This window comes from Aquarana catesbeiana, linkage group LG11 (assembly GCF_042186555.1).
Source record: "Aquarana catesbeiana isolate 2022-GZ linkage group LG11, ASM4218655v1, whole genome shotgun sequence".
Taxonomy (NCBI): Eukaryota; Metazoa; Chordata; class Amphibia; order Anura; family Ranidae; genus Aquarana; species Aquarana catesbeiana.
The window spans coordinates 258,311,189-258,332,686 of record NC_133334.1 but is presented as its reverse complement, the minus strand read 5'-3'; the positions used below and the strand labels follow the sequence as shown (position 1 = coordinate 258,332,686).

Genomic DNA, 21,498 nt, shown 5'->3' with positions numbered 1-21,498 from the left:
GGGAAGAGGAAGGCAGAAGAACAGAGAGTCGGGAAGAGGAAGGCAGAAGAACAGAGGGCAGGGAAGAGGCAGACAGGAGAACTGATGGTAGGGAGAGGAGGTATACACTTAGGACTAGGACAGGCAGGGGTATGAGTTGGCAGGACACACTGACACAGTCTCACCTTGTGCTTTCATGGAATCCTCCAAACACGATTAGTTGTCTCTTGGTATAAACCATACGGTGCCCACTTCTTCCAGAGGGGCCTCCAGTAGCCCTACACATGAGAAAACAGCAGGTCAGTCAGTACTTTTGTTTACCAAGTAGGAAAAGCTGATTAACAGGAACATTATGGGGCTGATTACCTAAAACTGGAGAATGCTAAATCTGGTGCAGCTCTTCATGGTAGACAATCAGCTTCTAACTTCAGCTTGAATTAAGCTTTCACAAAAAAAAAAAAACAAAAAAAAAAAAAAAAAAAAAACTGAAAGCTGGTTTCTATGCACTATTTTTTTTTTTTTCTATGAACCGCACCAGTTTTTGCACTCTCCAGTTTTAGTAAATAAACCCCCATGTGAAATAGAGCCTAAAAAGAATTTTTAAAAAATCCTTATAAAATGTAATGAGAAACCATTGATGGAAGACACTTCCATATCCTTCCCCCACCTGTCTACTTGTGGTAGCTAAACATTTAAAAGGACAATATTTGACAGTATCATATTGCTGGGAAATAATTATTTTAGGACAGCTCTGATTCTTAGAATATCCTTATATATTTTTTTTTACTCTCTAGAAGACTATAGCATGTATTTATTATATCAGGTTCAGAGTCACTTCTATTTTACTCAGGTATTTATCCATCTTTCCTGCACAGATGAAAGCTTCTCATCCTGTGAAGTATCTGGAGAGACACCTGCAGGAAGGACGGGATCTGTCACATCTGTCCTAGCAACCAAACGCTTCACGACGGCAGGCGGACCAGATGGGATGAGCGCTCTGCAGAGCTCCTCTGGCGCTGCACTTGTCACCTGTGCACCTGACACCTGGCCAGCCCGGGGACCTCCGCACAGCCGCCAGAACCAATCACTGCTAGATAAGCAGCCTCCTGGGAACTGCCGTTGTTGTGGTGATGGTAGGCTTGACACAAGGAGGAGACAATTAACTACATACAGAGACCCGGCACACAATTAGAAGACTGTGAAAAGAATACAACAGGTCCTGACATCTAGCCAATTAGTCCATTACAAATTCTGCAGAGATCCCAGCTGTTTAAATTGAGCATCCAGCTATAGTAAGAAAACAAATCCCCCAGTTCGGTTTAATACAAATTGCCTGGCTTTAGCAAACTTTACAGTAGAGTGAGTCCTACATGCTCCTGTCCTGTAGATGCTGATCGCAGAACACAACCGTGCAGGCAATGAAATTTTGCAGAATGAGGACCAAGTGAGACCTAACACTATGTTCACACTTTATGCGTGTCAGGAACGTGTGTAAAATCATGCCTCTCCAGACATACAAAATCACGCTGATTATTAGCAGATGCCTGGCGGAGCCACGAATTCTTAATGGCACCCCCATGTATCTAACATTCACGTTTTCATGTGTGCATGGATACATAGGCTAACATGGAGGGCGGTTTAGAGACCGAAAAAAAAAAGTAAAACAGGTGTTTTTGAGCTGCAGTATGCATAAGGCCTTTGGGTAACAATGCCTATCGCAGTGTGAAGAATCAGGGCAAGAGGTGTTTTTGATTTTCTATATTACTTGGCTGGTCATCACAGATACTGAATGGCTAAGCACAGCTACCTTGCAGCACTGCAATCCCAGATTTCTTTCTTAATACGGTCATAAGCAAAATGAAGTTTGCACGTTTTCTGCAGGTGTTCCAGCTAATTCCTTGGACCCAAAATCATACTGGTAGGTTGAATAGTGTGCTGAATAAATTGGGCCTGGTCTGAATTTCCCACGCCACAATGTCCAACCTCACATACGTGGCAGGAAAGCACTGAGCTGAATGAATGAATGAGTGACTTGTATAGCGCTACCTATGCGAACTGAATCGCCTCAGGGCGCTTTTTACCACTGGTGTCCATCTGCGGTATAGCACCTTCCTTTACCCCATGGGGTCCCGAGGCGCTTACAAACACATACACATACAACATACACATACAACATACACATATTTGGCCAATTTTTTTGACAGGATCTAATTAACCTACCAGCATGTCTTTGGAATGTGGGAGGAAACCAGAGTACCCGGAGGAAACCCACGCAGGCACAGGGAGAACATGCAAACTCCAGGCAGATGGTGTCATGGTCGGGATTTGAACCAGCGACACTATTGCTGCTAGGTGAAAGTGCTAACCACTACACCACTGTGCTAGCAACCTGTGCCCACAAGAACAGTCACCTGTCACAGCCAAAGCAGCAACTGCCACCTGATGTGCCTAGAAATGCGGGAAGCACTAAACTCCTGTCAGTCCTTACTTGATATGCTCCCACGTCTTGGTGGTGAGATGAAGCACCCACAGGTCCTTGTAGTGGTAAAACTGCTCCCCATCAGGAGATGCAAATTCTCCTCCGAAGACCCAGATCTGCCCACCGGCCTGCGGTACTGCCACTGCCTAGGAGCAAGACATAAGAGAGCAAAAAGGTAACAATCACACTATGCAATTTTTTTTTTTGGGGGGGGGGGGGGTCCCCAGGAGTGATAGAGACAGTGATAAAAAAGTGTGCAAGGAGGCAAATGCCAAAAGCATAACATATAAAAGTCGAGATTCAATTTCATTCAGACTTTTATGCCATAAACAGCCAACACATTTAAGGGGTTCAAAGGTTTCCTCCTTCACCCTGGCTACAAACAACACAAAGGATTATGATCAGTATATAGTATTGACTAGTGTGTAGTGTGGTATTGGATATTTGCCATAAAGGCATAATGTTACGCAATACAAAATTTGGAAGTCAGGTACAAATGGACACACAGTGTGTGTGTGTGTGTATGTATGTATATATATATTTATATCACACATACACAAACACGTGAGGCGAACAGCACTTAGTTCTCTTCCAGGTGCATGCAATCTCGCCCTACAAAGGCCACATATAAGAAAAAAGTCCAGGTTTGCTGCACTCAAATTTATTGAAAAATAGAAGAAAAATTCATGGTAGTTCCATATCGATACAAGATATACATATCTATATTATGAAACTACCATAAAATTTATAAATATTTTTTCTTCTATTTTCTAATAAATTTGAGGGTATATATATGTTTTTTTTTATCTCACATACATACATACACACTGTAAGTAACATGTAGATCAACTATAAAAAGGAAGGGTAGAGAGAATTAAAAATGATTAAAAATCAGGTACAGCTGTAAATACAACAGTTTTAAAAAGGATGGGAATAAATCAATCATTATACTTGGTGGGAACAATTTGGTAAATCCTCAGAGTAATACATAAGTGAATATGGAACAAATGCAAAAGGATCCAAAGGGCTGAACACTTGAAAACCGGATCCACTTTATTATTAATGTTCAAAACACCATGTACAGCAAAAGTAGACATCATGGGAAGAAAGAAACACAGTCAACGGGTTTCGCGGTGATAGCGCTTATTTACGATTAGTGACTAGTCATGAATAAGCGCTAGCAGAGCAAGATGCGTTGACTGCTTCCTTGCTCCCACAGTGAAGATTATTAATAAAGCGGATCCAGTTTTCAAGTGTGCAGCCCTTTGGGTCCTATTGCAGTTGTTCTGCATGGCTGGATGAGCGGTGCTTGCACCTGAATATACAGGAGGTGAAAGAGATTGTGTGGGGGACCTACCTGGAACAGCAGCATGCACATTTAAATATGAAAGTGAAACTTTGTAAAAAGGAGACTTTTTATGGAGTGAACTGTATTGTAAATACGTCCGTTGACACTGCACTGTACTGCTGAACTATAAAACCTGACAGGGGTTCTAACCCCTCAACACTACCCAGAAAAATAAAATATTACACTCTAAGTGCAGGGCACTGCAGTGACAGCCCCTCGGGAACAGGTCTATGCTGCCTTGCGCTCAGAGTATTTTTTTCAGTCTTAGGACATCTAGTGGTAAAAAGGAATTACTGCAGGGGACAGCAGGTTTACTGAGTTTGGTGGTCTTGCTGACCAATAAGGAGGCTTGAAAACAGAGAATTGAGGATTTCTTTCTTTGTACGCTTTAACTTAGTAAAAAAAAAAAAAAAAAAAATTATATATATATATATATATATATATATATATATATATATATATATATATATATATATATATATATATTATTAATTATATATATATTTTCTTTTTTTTAATGAATACATTATTGGGCTAATTATATCATACATGCCAGGAGCTCCATATTAATAAAACATCTCCGCACGCCGGAGGGTCTTCTGAGAGCAGGCGCTGTACACGTTTCTCTGTCAATCAAGTCTATTAGCCTGAGCGGCGCACAGATAATTGTCACGGCAGACAAACTGCTGTACTCGTTCAGCTCCAGCGCCTCCACCTAATACAAGCAGCAAATGAGGCTTCACGGACGGCACGGCTGCTCACACTCATGTTTATGAAGATTACATGCATGACATGATGAGCGCAGCCGTCTCACTTCCACACACAACACATCCAATCCCATCACATCTATAGGAATTATTCCTGAATAAACAGAAGGGGAAGAATTCCTGGAAAACAACAAACGCCATTCCAGGAATTATTTTACATAAAAAGGACCTTTCCAAGGAAACAGCTGGTTCGATGTTAACACAATGTCCCCTCCTACTCTTATTCACATGTTTATCAAAGAGACCCTGTCACCTTGCCCATACAGAGGAAAGAGGAACTAGTTTTGGACACTGACCGTGCCCCAAAAAAAAAAAAAAAAACAAACTATCTGTCCTGATTGCTGCTGCTCCTCCCCTTGCACTTGCCAGCAATTCCCAACTGTCAAAATGACAGCCGGGTGTTGCTGTGTATATACAGAAGCTGTAGAGGCTGCTGTCAAAAAACTGGCACAGTGTATATAAAAATTATTCAGACAGATACATGGTTTTTTTAAACATTGTTCAAACAGGAGATAGAGAGATACAAAGTAACATTATTTATAAACATTAAGGCTGCGTGCACACAGGAGGTTCTGCAAACTCTCCCAGAAGACTTTCCTCCCTGCAGCAGCGTTTTGGAAAAAAAAAAAACAGCCGAGGCTTATAAAAGTGTATAAAACCTTTAGGCACATTTACAGGTGTCAAGCACGTGGGCATTAATTCATTTAATTGGCCGGAATAATAAATAATTTTGGCCAAGGAACTGAATTAATGTTCAAGCGCTAAACGAGCCTAACGTTATCACACATTCAGACGCGTTTACAAGCATCAAGTGTTTTAGCTTCCAAAACTCTGCTGCTCCTGGACGCACTGGCAGAGGGTTTTTTCCTGCCTCTAAAAGCTGCTAAATATGTCTATGTGTGCGTGGACACATAGGCTAACATGAAGGGGAGTTTAGAGGCAGGAAAAAAAAAAAAAAAAAAAACACACAACACGCCTGACACCCCTAGAAGCAGCTGCAAAAAACGTCCAGTGTGCATGAGGCCTGATCAGATGGGAGATAGAGCGATACAAAATAACATTGTTTATAACCATGGATCACACAGGAGATGAACACAAAGTCATAGACTGGAGATAGAGAGATACAAAGCAACATTGTTACTTTTGAATCTACTCCATTCACCTGCAGATTAGAAGGATGAGCTTCCCTCTGCATACGAGGTCAGTTACAGCAACCCAACCGGGAAAAAAAAAAAAAACAACTGTAAATGGGTTCCAATTAAACTCCTTATTAACCCCTAGTTTACCCCAATCAGCCCTAATTAATGCCTTCTTACCCTTCTCCACTTATCCATCTGATTTCTTAAAAGACTGAAATAAAGTTTTTTCTGGTTTTGATACTTTTTTTGTCTATGGATTGCATAGATTATGATAGCGTTTTTGCAAAACAATATCACCATAAGAAAGCATTGCTTGTCCTAAACAAATTAAAAAAAATTTAAAAAAAATACCTTGGTATCTTAAGAAAAAAAATAAGAAATGTAAAAATTGTTGGGCAGGTACAGGTGTGAGCAGGGTCAGGACAAGGGGTGGGCAGAAGGGACAGCTGCCCTGGGCACAGCATGTATTGTAGGGATGGGGGCGCTGCAAGTTCCTTCTACTATGAGGCTGGCAGGAGTAGTGACAGCGGCATCACTTCTTCTGTCAGCCCAGAGCTGGAAGCAGCAAGGAGAGGAGGAGAGAGACGGGAGGAGGTGCGGTCTGTGCTCGCTTTCCCCTTCCTCCTTATAAGCTCACACATAATGAAGGAGGGCGCAATTTGGCATCTTTGCCCTGGGCACTGGGTGTGAAGACTGAATTGCTTAAAGTTCACTCTCTGACCCAGTCAAACTAAACTTTACACCTCTCCCCATTTGCTCCTCCTTCTGCTAACTTTTGTTAGGGCTTATAAAAAGTAATCAGATCACCCCCTCCATCATGTGAGAGTGTTCAGGCCTAGCACTGCATTGTGGGAGATTGTATGCTACCCATACCCATCATGTGTTTTACAATGGAAGCAGGAGCTGTGGGGGGACATTGTGAAGAGCAGTAGTAGAAGTAGGTGATAGGTGGGCTTTAAATAGACCCTGCCAACATATACAGTATGTATTTTTCAAGTATTTGGTCATTAGGTCTGTAACATTGAAGTCAAAAGACCAAATAGCAGGTCCAAAACACTACAAATCTTTGCTGGGGGGGATGGCGGTGCCATACCCCATACAATGCGACTCCATGCAAGACATCTGGAAAAGGCAGAGATCAACTGTAAAAGCATGAAGAAAACAGAATTTGGGGAATCATGATCTATGTGACTCCATGCAAGACATCTACAATCTACAAAATGAATACTATTGTAATTGAAGCCTGCTACAGATTGAAACAGAAAATGAATTTAAAAAAATTACAAAACTTATGTAGCAATAATAAAGTTACATTGGTGTTTAAAAAAAAAACAAAACACTATTATCAACACCCTTCCCCCACCCCCACTAGAATGAGAGCCCCTCTGTTTCTGGGTTTTCCAATATTTGTGCGGATTTTAGAATTTTGATCCTTTTACTGATGTTATACAGCACTCCGGAGCCTGCTAGCATTCTATAATTTAATAAAATAATGAATGCCGACATGTTATTTGCTCAATGGATTACATGTGAAATGTTTTCATTTCCTGAAAGAAATACCTGCGCTGAGCCCGGCAGCAGAACTCACTTTAGAAGGACCTTCAGAGCTAAAAATAAGTCAAAGTAACAGTAATTAAAAAGGAAACGGATGTTGTCATGGAGATATTAAGCGCTAATGATACCGTTTGGGGTTGTATTATATAGCACTTTACAAACTGTGGTTTTTAATTAAACACCAAAATGTTAAATGAACTTTGTTCTATAGGGAAGGGGGGCGGGTGTCATTTGTTTTAAAGTGGTTCTAAAGCAAACATTTTTTTCTCACCTTCATACACATGGGTCAAACACAAGGCCTGCATCTGAATCAGGCACTCCAGGCCATTTCACGAGGCCCCCGCACCTCTCCTGCAGCTTCGGTACCTCCCCTCACCTTGTCTCCGTAGTCGGCAACGGAGAGGACAGAACTCCTCCTACAGATCCTGCGCCTCTCTTTGCAGCCGCAGCACCCCCTTGTCTCCTCGCCCCCTGATCTTGTGCAGGTGACTCCAGCCCTCCTCCAGACCCTGCCCTTTCCGCTTCCCAGCTCTGCCGCCAGCTTCTTCATGGAGGCAGCAGCACAAGGTAAGGGGGGGGGGGGTTCTGTTATGTATGGGAGTGTGAAGGACTCTTGACTTCCAATGGTGGGGAGGCTCTTGACATCTAATGTAAGGGGGGTGGGGTACTCTAAACATCTGCTTATGATTATTATGAGAATAATATAACTCTATGCCAGTTCAAAAGGCGGGTTTGCACACCACTGGTATCATCCTCAAGAAATGTTACTGGAGACTGCAAGGACAGAACACCATTGTAGAACCAGGTTCTCTTTGAGAAGCCTCCAATAAAGCTTCTTGTGGATGATACCAGTGGATTGCGACCCTCCTTTTCAGACATACATTGTCTGCTACAGAAGTGTGAGTGGGCATCGTGCCAGTCTGCACCTGCCCTTCACAGCTTAGCCCACCCAGATGTGTAACATTAGCGAATATTAGCAATCGATTGATCGAGCTCTGGGGGTGGGGGGGTTGTTGGCCGGCGGGGGGGAGGTCGCTGGCTGGGTGGGGGCCGTGTGAAAATTGAGCACCAGCTACCATGGTAAACAGGTACAACATGTGTAGGAGGATTTGTTTCACCACTTTAATGCAGGGAATTACTAAACTAAATTACTAATCATGTGCTTCAAAAAAAATAAATAAATGAAAAACTCCATTGATATCCATGCGTCCGGCACCATACATGTAGATTAGGGGCAGGGGCATGGATTAGGGGGGCGTATAAGCGGCCGCCACTGTCTGTTTACCTGCAGTCTTCTTTTCTCTACATCCGTTCAAAGTGCAGAATTTATAAATCTTGTCTGAGCTGTCAGAAAATACGGGGCAGAGAAGGGAGAGAGGAGAGCTCAGAGCTGATTGGAGGGAACAGACCCACCCCCCCCCCCTTCAAACAGCACACAGGAACCGAACTGAGGCTGTCAATCTGCTGGAGGTCCCTCCACGGTCACCTTTTTTCTCTTGATGTCAGGAAAACTTGTCAGAAGTGATTCATGCAGATAGCAGAATAATGAAGCCACAGACAGAAATGACACTTAGTGCTCATAAATGAGACAAGTACACACTATAGTGGGATAAGCTTTGTTCATATTTCATGTCTGAGGTTTAGAACCACCTCGAAGAGGAAGTAAACCCTGATGGCTTTTACTTCCTTTTTCATTCCCCTGCAAAGTAAAAGCATAATGGGCTAGTATGCATCGCCTACTAGCCTATTATGTTGCACTTACCTGCAAATGAAACCCGTGATATCCCCGAGGTGGCCGCATCCATCTTCACCCCTCTTCCTTCCGGGGCCGTAGACTCCGGCTTTGTGACTGGCCGGAGTCGCGGGAGCTGCCGGTCACGTCACAGCCCTATAAAAACTTCAGGATCGTGGCCTTTCAGTACATTGGCGCTAGCGTATATGGTAAATATCTCCGAAACCGTGCAGGATCAGGAGATATTTCAGTACCTACAGGTAAGCCTTTTTTTTTATAGTCTTACCTGTAGGTAAAATGGTGTGTAAGGGATTACAGCCACTTTACCCTCCTTGGCGGTTTTCCAGAGTGTGGCTCGGGGTTAAATTTCAGCACCATTAGGGGTAACCCAAAGTCACACTCGGGATTACATATCAGGATCCTGGTGCGGTGTACTTACCTTGTCCCCAGGATCCTGCGATGTCCCCCCTGCTGTGTCCGTGGGCTGTGTCCTCCGCCCGAAGCCTTTCTGTGCCGGGCTCTGTTCCCTGCGAGCGTCGCGGAGCCTGGCGGCAAATTCAAAAAAGTGAAAATCCATAACACATACAGTACACTGTAATCTTACAGATTACATTATTGTATGAAATCATTTCACATCTGTTCTGTCCCCAGTGTTTTGTCCAGTGCCCTGCATGCAGTTTTATAGAATATACACTGTTCTTTCTGCCTGGAAACTGGAGATTGTCCATAGCAACCAAAAAGTGTCCCTTTACGTCAAAAGTGGTTTCTAGACCAGCTAGAAAACAGCGATAGTAAATTAAAACACTTGCAGAATCGTGCGATAGTGAATTGTGGGGAAATTTATTTTATTAATATTAAATTATTATTTTTTATAATTATTTATTATATTATAGTTTATGATTTTGTGTTTCAAACTTCACAACATCATACCCGGGATATCTACTAGACTCTTGGTGGACAGATTTAAATGTGTTATTGCTAAGAATTACAGGCCTACAATATAGAACACCCAATTTCTATGCAAAATAATTGTACCGCTTTGAGACGCAAAAATCTGAAATAATCATACCGCCAGGGAGGTTAAGGTAAAAGGCATTTTAACATTGGCATCTACATGGGTACCCCCCTCAGCACACAGCTTGCTATGGGGCACTCACAGAAGAGGAGGAGTGCACAGCTTCCTCCAGAAGAGGAGGAAAGGGACTGCTCTGTGCAATACCATTACAGAGCAGGCAAGTATAACAGGTTTATTATTTTAATTAAAAAAATTTACAACTACTTTAAGCTTTTTTTTTTTCGGCATGCTTTATCTTTAATAGCAGTTTACTCAATGTCCCCCCCACAATCACACACTATTATTATAAATTTATATAGCTCTGACATATATAGCAGTGCTGTACAGAGAACACAGAGCCATTCACATTAGTCTCTGACCCAGAGAAGCTTACACTCTACTGCCCCCCCCCCCCCCCCCAAGAAAAAAAAATAAAAATCACACACTATTATGCCCCGTACACACGGTCGGACATTGATCGGACATTCCGACAACAAAATCCATGGCATGGATTTTTTCCGACGGATGTTGGCTCAAACTTGTCTTGCCTACACACGGTCACACAAAGTTGTCGGAAAATCCGATCGTTCTGAACACGGTGACGTAAAAAACACGTACGGCAGGACTATAAACAGGGCAGTAGCCAATAGCTTTCGTCTCTTAATTTATTCTGAGCATGCGTGGCACTTTGTGCGTCGGATTTGTGTACACACGATCGGAATTTCCGACAACGGATTTTGTTGTCGTAAAATTTTATAGCCTGCTCTCAAACTTTGTGTGTCGGAAATTCCGATGGAAAATGTGTGATGGAGCCTACACACAGTCGGAATTTACAACAAGGTCCTATCACACATTTTCCGTCTGAAAATCCGACCGTGTGTACAGGGCATTACTATTCTACATTCATATAGCTGCAACATATACTGCAGGGCTGTACAGAGAACACTGAGCCAGTCACATCAGTCTCTCCACCAGAGGAGCTTACATTCTGAATTCAGCTCACAGTCACACACCTGGCTGATGTTTACTGGTACTGTCATCTATCACGCTGTAATACATTTTTTTCCTTTTCCTGTTGCAGAAGATCAAACTAGGCGACCTTCACCTGTGTATTATTGATAGGAGATTCTGTGGTAGTGTCGCCATCTGCTGGTCGATTGCAGCACACAGTTCTGGTGCAGGAGAGATTTCCAAACTTTGCACAGACTGGAGACTGAGTACTTTGTGTTTTCTGTTCTGTCCCGTTTTGAGTATATCAGAGATCCAGGAACCCCCTATTTTTACCCATTTTTAAAGTGGGCCTTCATTCACACAAAACACTTTTTTTGCTTTACAGTCAGGGCAAGGACAAGGAGGGGGGCGGAAGGGGACATGTGCCTTGGGCACAGTGTTTCTATGTGAGGGGAAGCAAGTTGGGACCCTCAGCCGGTCCCTGTCTCTCTCTGACTGATGTGATTGCAGTGTCACTATTGTTAGCATGCTTCTTTCCCATCCAGAATGCAGCAGTAGTCAGTACCACCACCTTCGGCACTAGCCCTGAGCTTGCAACTGTCACCTATTGTCGGCTTCCTCTGCCAACAGGTTTATCAAGGAGCATATATAAATTTATAATAAAAGATTTTGTAATAAGTCTGCTGCTGTGCCGAACGCCCACGTCTCCTCTCATTACTTAGATAAAGTGACGCCCACTCTTCCCGGGTACGCCGCTCTCCACAGCTGACAGTGGGCGGAAGGAAATCCCAGGTTCCCTGACAGGATCGCTCTAACAAAGCATTAGCTTGTCATCTGGAGGGCGCAATTAAACTGTTAGTTGCCACGGCAAACAAAAAAATAAAAAAAGTAATCTATGAGACACAGCCCAAGGGGCAAACCTGGAGGCAGCATCTGTAGGCATGGGCAGAGTGCCAGTTGTTAGTGAACTACAACTCCTAGCAGGTCCTGGCACTCAATGGCATTTGGCAACACAATGTGCATTTGTGAAACAATCTTAGATAAGTTGAGAAAACAAAAAAAAAAAAAAAGGTTACCTGTGTGAGTGCAACATCTGGTGCAGCTATGCATGGTAGCCAATCAGCTTCTAACTTCAGCTTGATCAATTAAGCTTTGACAAAAAAAGCCGGAAGCTGATTGGTTTCTATTATATACAGATTACTGATCCAGCACTGCCTCCTTCTCCACTATCTGACAAGACACACTGTCATTGTATATATATATATACACACACACACACACACACACACACACAGTCGGGACGGAAAGTATTCAGACCCCCTTAAATTTTTCACTCTTTGTTATATTGCAGCCATTTGCTAAAATCATTTAAGTTCATTTTTTTCCTCATTAATGTACACACAGCACCCCATATTGACAGAAAAACACAGAATTGTTGACATTTTTTCCAGATTTATTAAAAAAGAAAAACTGAAATATCACATGGTCCTAAGTATTCAGACCCTTTGCTGTGACACCCATATATTTAACTCAGGTGCTGTCCATTTCTTCTGATCATCCTTGAGATGGTTCTACACCTTCATTTGAGTCCAGCTGTGTTTGATTATACTGATTGGACTTGATTAGGAAAGCCACACACCTGTCTATATAAGACCTTACAGCTCACAGTGCATGTCAGAGCAAATGAGAATCATGAGGTCAAAGGAACTGCCTGAAGAGCTCAGAGACAGAATTGTGGCAAGGCACGGATCTGGCCAAGGTTACAAAAAACATTTCTGCTGCACTTAAGGTTCCTAAGAGCACAGTGGCCTCCATAATGCTTAAATGGAAGACGTTTGGGACAACCAGAATCCGTCCTAGAGCTGGGCGTCCGGACAAACTGAGCTATCGGGGGAGAAGAGCCTTGGTGAGAGAGGTAAAGAAGAACCCAAAGATCAATGTGGCTGAGCTCCAGAGATGCAGTCGGGAGATGGGAGAAAGTTGTAGAAAGTCAACCATCACTGCAGCCCTTCACCAGTCGGGACTGGCAGAGTGGCCCGATGGAAGCCTCTCCTCAGTGCAAGACACATGAAAGCCTGCATGGAGTTTGCTAAAAAACACCTGAAGAACTCCAAGATGGTGAGAAATAAGATTCTCTGGTCTGATGAGACCAAGATAGAACATACTGGCCTTAATCTAAGCGGTATGTGTGGAGAAGACCAGACACTGCTCATCACCTGTCCAATACAGTCCCAACAGTGAAGCATGGTGGTGGCAGCATCATGCTGTGGGGGTGTTTTTCAGCTGCAGGGACAGGATGACTGGTTGCAATCGAGGGAAAGATGAATGCGGCCAAGTACAGGGATATCCTGGACGAAAACCTTCTCCAGAGTGCTCAGGACCTCAGACTAGGTCGAAGGTTTACCTTCCAACAAGACAATGACCCTTGGCTTCACAACAACTCTGACTGTTCTTGAATGGCCCAGCCAGAGCCCTGATTTAAACCCAATTGAGCATCTCTGGAGAGACCAAAAAATGGCTGTCCACCAACCATCCAACCTGACAGAACTGGAGAGGATCTGCAAGGAGGAATGGCAGAGGATCCCCAAATCCAGGTGTGAAAAACTTGTTGCATCTTTCCCAAAAAGACTCATGGCTGTATTAGATCAAAAGGGCGCTTCTACTAAATACTGAGCAAAGGGTCTGAATACTTAGGACCATGTGATATTTCAGTTTTTCTTTTTTAATAAATCTGCAAAAATGTCAACAATTCTGTGTTTTTCTGTCAATATGGGGTGCTGTGTGTACATTAATGAGGAAAAAAATGAACTTAAATGATTTTAGCAAATGGCTGCAATATAACAAAGAGTGAAAAATTTAAGGGGGTCTGAATACTTTCCATCCCCACTGTATAACCAGTAGCGTCTCCAGCTCTCACACAGCTAGCAAGAGACCAAATCAGGACGGGGACGGGCCGCAACCTGTTTCCAAGGCGCCGCCTCGTTCTTCAGGCAAAAAACGAAAGAAGGAGGTGGCGCCTCGGAAATGCATTGCGGCCCGCCCCCGTCCTGATTTGGTCTCTTGCTAGCTCTGGTGAGAGCAGGTCTGAGAGCTGGAGACACACCTCCATATGGCAGGTCTTAGCTTATCCCTGCAGTGGTCTTGCATTCCCTTGTGATGGCTGACTGCTTGATAGGTGATCCACATCCACCCTGTGTGCAGCTCACAAGATACTTTTATATAAGTGTATCTGAATAAAGTGTTACTTGCTTTTACTATCACACTGACCCAGGAGCCCTCTTTCTGCTGTTGTTCGTCTGAGGGAACTCCCATTTCCTGCTGAGGAGCTGTCGGTGACTGTGTGTGCAATCCCCATCCACCGGTAGATCCATCTGTCCTGTGGACTACTTCTTGATATCTCTTACTACTATGGACTGTATGGACTAATTCTTATTATTTCATTTTGGGTATATCTTGTTGTTCTCCTCCCCTCCCTGTTATTGATCCTTTATGATCCACCTTATAGCTGCCAGTGAGAGCTGACACACTACCTGACAGTTGTGTGTGATATATTGCTAATGATTCTAACACAAGACCCCCTGTAACACTAAACCGATACCTATAGGGTACTGAAGTTTAAAGCCATTTTGCGGGTGCACAAAAATTTAAGGTTTGGCATGTTGGGTATCTATTTACTCTGTGCAACCTCATCTTTTATATTTTACCAAAAATGTGAGTAATTTATTGCGTTTGTTTGCCCTAAAATTCCACTACCACCATTCTCTAGGGTGTCTGCTTTCGGAAAATATATGTTTGTGGGTTTTGTGTAATCTTCAGGCCTAAAATTATTTTTTAAACATGTGTGCAAAAAAGGCAAAAATGGCCCTGGCAGCGAAAGAGTTAATGGCTGTGTGTCGATTCATTTTGAGGGGACAGCAAATTTACACTGTTATACAATCTGTACACTCACTACTTTACATTGTAGCAAAGTGTCATTTCTTCAGTGTTGTCACATGAAAAGATAAAATAAAATATTTACAAAAATGCGAGGAGTGTACTCACTTTTGTGAGATACTGTATACATAATAGTTTGTAGATGATATAGCTTTCAAACAAACCAACCAATCAATATACACTTATTGGGATTTTTGTTACCAAAGACATGTAGCAGAATACAATTTGGCCTAAATTCATGCCGAAATTAGATTTTAGTGGATATGTTTAATGATAGAAAGTAGAGAATATTGTTTCTATTTCAAAATATTTCAGTTTTTTTTTTTTGTTTATATCGTAAAAAAATAAAAAAAACCAGTGGAAAAAAAAAAAAGATAAAAATTTCATTTGCGTACAGTACTGCATGACTGAGCAATTTCCAGTTAAAGTAGCGCAGTGCTGAATAGCCAAAATGCCCTGGTCATAAAAGGGGGTAAAACTTACCGCAGCTAAGGTGGTTAAATGGACTTGGCACTGCCAAGGAAACGGGAGAAGGGTCTTACCTGATGCGCACAGCGCCGAGGTGGCGGGTTTGGGACGTCAATTTTATTCCAGCTGTTCTTCTTTATATTGTAAATATACAGCTCATTATACAGAAAGGTCTGAAAGAAATAAAAGACAAAAATATTAAAAAAACAGAATACATTTCCAAACCCTAAAATAAAAAAATACGTTGTTTTGTAAAAAAAAAATAAAAATAAAAAAACAAAAACAAAAAAATAAAACCATACTAATATATACTGCATTTGCTACACAAACCAATGGGTGGGGTCTGTGCCCAGGTACGACCTCTGATTGGGTGGCCCTGCTGGCCTTATACTGTCCTATGGCTCCACACAGAGCCCAGGACTGTACGAAGAGAATTAGGACAAATTGTTGGCATTTGTATGGATTTTAGAAAGGGGTTTGGGGTGTAACATAGACTAGCATTAGGTTATGGTTTATTTTGATTTTTATATAATATTCCCTTAATCCCTTGCAGCCCTTTTGAACAGGGCTTTCTGGGCATGACTTCTCTCTGGTCAGTCATTCTTTGCCATCCCTTGCAAGGCCCCCAGAAGTCTTCAGAGATCATGGGGCATGAATAATTGAATTTAGAATGATAAGGCGTGTACCAATTACACTGCACCACCAGAATACAGTGCCTTGAAAAAGTATTCATACCCCTTGAAATTTTCCACATTTTGTCATGTTACAACCAAAAACATAAATATATTTTATTGGGCTTTTATGTGATAGACCAACGCAAAGTGGCACATAATTGTAAAGTGGAAGGAAAATGATAAATGGTTTTCAACATTTTTTTACAGATAAATATGTGAAAAGTGTGGCGTGCATTTGTATATAACCAGCCTGCTGGATTTACTTGCGATTATCTGAGAAGACAATTGCTTGACAGGAGGGATTCCCCTGTCAACACGGTCTGTGTTGATGTGGGAATAGTGCAAATTTCTTTTCTGCAACCCGTGGTTGCAGGAAAGAAATTTGCACCATCTGAGGTCTGCCTTAATCTATCAGCGAGACTGGATTGTGCCTTTAAAAGCTTGAAGGAGTCTGATCCACACGGTTTGTCATAGGTGAGGAGGCAGATTTATTCATTCCCACCATGGGGGCTGACACTGATCTGCAGATTAGAGCACAAAACACGCCACAGCCTGCAGGCAATCAGAGCCCATTAAATATTAACAGGGAGCTGACACTCGGAGACCAGTAATGGGCACAGATTTCTATTGGTTTATGTTTCAGCGCGGGAGGGGGGGCGGTATTGATGTCTGGAGGGGGTTCGCTGGGAGTCTCGCAGGATGTGAAATATTCCAGGAACTCAGATCTGTCAATGTCCTGGGCAAAAGAATTACAACATACAGTATATATACATACATTTCAGTGTTTTCTAATAATACCCTGTCCTAACAAATGAATTTTCACACATTGCAAAAATACACGGCACACTAATTACCCCACACGTACAATATGATGCAGAATTACAGTCGCAATTACAATATACTTGGAGCTCAAAAGAAAAATTCCAGATATGGATATTTTATACTTAGTTATATTGATCCACTGGACCAACTACACTGTCAAAAAAAAAGTATGTGAACCCCTTGGAATGAACTGGTGTTCTGGAGTATTTTGCCATAAAATGTGATCTGAGTCACAAGAATAGACACAATGTGCTTAAAGTGGGTAGTAAAGGGAGAAGATTTTTTTTATCTTAATGGATGCTATGCATTAAGATGAAAAAGCCTTCTGTGTGCAGCAGGCAGCCCCTAATACTTACCTGAGCCCCATCTCGATCCAGCAACGTGCACGAGTGCCTCAGCCATCCAGGATTCTCCCTCCTGATTGGTTGAGACACAGCAGCGGCTATTGGCCCTCGCTGCTGTCAAAGTCAGAAAGCCAATGAGGAGAGAGAGGGTGCGGGGCCGAACCGCGGCACCGTGTCTGAATGGACACAGGGAGCTATGACTCGGCTCGGGAGCCCCCATAGCAAGCTACTTGCTGCAGGGGCACTCGACAGGAGGGAGGGGCCAGGAGCGCCGGCGAGGGACCCGAGAAGTGGTGGATCGGAGTGAGAGAGGTGAGATCAGGAGACTGGACTAAGGTAAAACTTATGGTTAACTAATAGCACTTGTGCATTCTATGTTCTGCTAATGAATAATTAAAAGCTTAAAGTGAATGTCTGCATTTAAGTTTAGGAGAGCGTTTTTTCCTCTGCTTGGTGCTAAATTAAATACGTCTGTATAAATGATTAGCATAACAATAAGAGGTGATCATGTTGGGCACAGATTTGCATGACGGTGACATTTGCATAGGTTTGTCATTACTAAAATTCTATATGACATTGCACTCACCCATGTGACTGTCGCTCACAAAGTAAATGAAAAAGTAATTTAAAATCAACTGATACATCTTTCAGGAAGGAATGTTTTTTATCTTAATATTCTGTTTAACTTTAAATAGATATTATCATTACTTGGGCTACAGTTTTCCTGTACCAGGTCCAGGCTCTTCTACTATTAAAGCCTAAACAGGATCACATCAGCTGCATCCAAGTTGCTCTGTCTTGCAGCCTCTGTCCAGGACCAATCAGATGCTGGCAGAGAGGCAGGAGAAGGCAGCTCTGTGCTGCGAGGCATCCTATTGGACATCTCACAGCTCAGTCATCACAGCTTTTGCAGACTCCCTCTGAAGATAATAGACATCCTTGTATTAGAGGAAGAGGACTGACTGCTCTTCACAGTGCTCTGTAACTGTGTAGAGATGGCACTGTTACAAAAATGACCTTAAGCTCTGGAGGTTGGTGGAGATCTGGCCCTCCCAGGCAGATCTGCACCAATACATTACCTGTAATAGTGATCCATGGCTGCAGGAAGAGGCAGGACAGAGCTGCATCAAAACTGGCGCTAAAGCCCACAGGGAAGGGCCAGAGTCCTGGCGCAATTTTAAAACTTGAGTTGGGACAAAAATTGTCAATGATACAATATGACAAAGAATCAAAGTCAGAGGTACTGAAATATAGCACACTGGTGCCCCCAAGTGGCCAACCAAAACAAAAAACAGTGAATTGATTTCTATTATCAAAGCAGAACTAAAAGCATTTTTTTTTCTTATTTTGGATGGAGTAAGGGAGGGTTATAACCCATGAAAAAATTTTTTTGCATCTGTGTCCCATTGCGGTGATTTCCCCTTCACTTCCTGTCCTATAGACAAAAAAGGAAGCAAGAGGAAATCCCTCCAAATTAAGGGCATCTTTGGTTGACACCAAAATTATCGCCCCACTGGAAAATTCCCCTCAATTCCTGTTCTGGTGACAACACAAAATTTGGGATTTTCTTTAACTGTCAATGATAACTGTAAACGGGACAAATAGAGGAGACAAGTCTCTCTAATGGAGGCACAAAACAGCAAAAAAAAAAAAACAAAAAAAAAAACACACATACACAAACAGGGACCCCTCTCTACTCTATCCAAAACAAAGTTTTGCCTTTTCATTTTAACAGCTCCTTATCTTCAAAGTACATCAAGGCATTTTTTTCCACATTTTGGATAATATAGGCGAGGATTAAAACCACTGTCAGATTTTCTTTTCTGGCAATCTGTATCTCATTTGGGAGATTTCCCTTTACTTCCTGTCCTATAGACTCAACTGGGAAGTGAGAGAAATCCCCTTTTAGACAGTTGTCAGGGTACCAATTGTCCTCATTTGAAGACATCCCCTCTACTGCTATAACATATTGGATTCCCCATTACTTTCTCTCCCAGTGACAACAGTCACAAGGACAAACAGAGAGAGCGAATCTCCCCAATGGGGACACAGACAGCAATAAAATATGACAGGGGGTCATATTTCTTCATACTTTTGGCTGTGGACAAACTTTTATTTTGTGACACCTTACTCCACGTAAGGTCTCAGCCTTATGGGCGTATCTAAGCGTACATCCAAAGGGCCGTGTTTGCCTGTATGGGATGCACAGGTGTTCAGTAAATCTGCATGAGGCCAGTCCCCATTCAGGTCTATTGGGATGCAGTAACTGCACGAACACAGGCGCTTTTCCCAACGCGATAGCCGTGCAGGTGCGTGTCCCTGAATGCAAGCAGTGTGCGTTCAGGTGCACATCTGTGAAATTGGGACCAGTGGCTGCGTCTGTGCAGCTACTGCGTCCAATTAGACGTAATAGGACTGCCCATACACAGATGCACAAACACCTGTACATCCCACGTGGGCAAACACGTCCCTTTTCGGGAAAGTAAGCTTAGGCTAGGTTCACACCATACAGGTGTGACCTTGGATGTTGCGTGTAGGGCAGCCCAATTATTTTAATAGGCTGCCTTACATGTGAGAAAGCAGAAAAAAATAAATCGATGACCCTTTCCAAAAATGGAGCACACCAAACTGCATTGTCCTGCGGCACCACGTATCTTGGCGCACATGAAAATGGGTGCGTTAGCAGATGCGTAGGGAGGCTAATAATTAAAGGCACCACTAAGCATCTGCTAAAGGGCCGCAAGTTTCTGTGTGTGTTGGAAAAACGCCCCATTTTGCGGACATTGCCAGCATGCAAAAGAGGTAAGCTTAGCTGAAGATATACCTGTGTGAACGAGGCCTTAAAGGGGTTGCAAAGGTTCGTGTTTTTTCACCTTAATGCATCCTATGCATTAAGGTGAAAAAACACCTGTCAGTGACCGGCCCCCCAGCCCCCCCCCCCCCTTTTACTTATCTGAGCCCTCAAACTTATTCCACGGGGACGTGCCATCTCTCTGCTAGGGGGTTCTCGGCTGTTGATTGGATAGATTGATAGCAGCGCAGCCATTGGCTCCCACTGCTGTCAATCAAATCCAATGACGCCACCGCCAGGGGGCGGGGCTGAGTCCTGCATTCGACGTTTATGGATGCCGAATGCTGGACTCGGGAGCACGCCCGCAAGGTAACCCCCCCGGGAGCGTTTCTCCTAGGGGGTTATCTGATGCGGGGAGGACCCGAGAGAGCCGCTGAGGGACCTCAGAAGAGGAGGATCAGGACCACTCTGTGCAAAACGAGCTGCACAGTGGAGGTATGTATGATAGGTTTGTTATTTTAAAATAAAAAATAAAAAATTAACCTTTAGTGTCACTTTAAACAAATATATATGTAATCAGGAAGCCTACAAGAAGAGTCAGCATTACAAAGTATCTATAGAACGATACATACAATAACTAAGCGAACTTTGCACTTCAGACAAGGTCTGCTCATCTAACGTGACCCCTCCCTTTTATTAATGTAGCATAAAATAACTCATCAAAGGATAAAATACTCACTTTCTCTGATCTCTGTAGTGTGTGTGTGTCACATCATCCTCTTGCCAACAAGATCCCTTGGAATGCTGAGTAGCTCAAATCTCATGGGACAATAGTGCAACACATTGCAGGATCATCTTCTCACGAGATTTGAGCCAAGCTACATTCTCCGAGATCCGTCCGGAAGATGACGTTATTCTCACCTATGCACTTTGGGAGGAAGCCGGGCAATTAAGTATATTTATTTCACGATTCCTCCCCTCCCAGGTTTGCTTTTTGTTTTCAATTTCATACAGTTTTTTTTTTTTATGGAGGAGGAGGAACTTAAATAAGCAGACCTTGTCACCGAGGTGCAACATCAGCCTTAGCTCAGACATGATAGAGTGATAAGTAGGAAGTAAAAGAATACTGTACTTTTTGGCCATTGAAATATTCACCTCCAAAGAGAATCAGCTCGTCCTTGTCAGGGTGGGAGGTGAGTGAGGCATTCAGCCTGTGGGGAGAGGAAGAAAGTGGTAAGTGATGGATTGCTCTATATTACATAGGATAAAACTAGCACATGGTAATGTACATTTCTAATCTACACTGGAAAATATAGACTGTACTAACAAATTTTATAGACTTTTTTCATCATATATGTGGAATCCAATGGAGGGTGCTGTGTGCCAGAGCAATAAATAAAACAGTCGTACATATACGACAGAGGAAGGACCTCTCCCCTCTCCTAGCAGACACTTAAAAAAAT

At 42.8% G+C, this 21,498-nt stretch overlaps 1 protein-coding gene across 1 annotated transcript in view; it reads right to left on the bottom strand.

Annotated features, from left to right (window-relative positions):
- KLHDC4 (kelch domain containing 4) overlaps positions 1-21,498 on the bottom strand; it is a 53,555-nt gene that overhangs the window by 20,560 nt on the left and 11,497 nt on the right. The window contains exons 3-6 of the mRNA XM_073605720.1: positions 21,168-21,246; positions 15,479-15,577; positions 2,468-2,604; positions 165-257 (exon numbers count right to left, since the gene is read on the bottom strand). Coding sequence (XP_073461821.1) covers positions 165-257; positions 2,468-2,604; positions 15,479-15,577; positions 21,168-21,246 — 408 coding nt within the window. The remainder of the gene's footprint in view (positions 1-164; positions 258-2,467; positions 2,605-15,478; positions 15,578-21,167; positions 21,247-21,498) is intronic.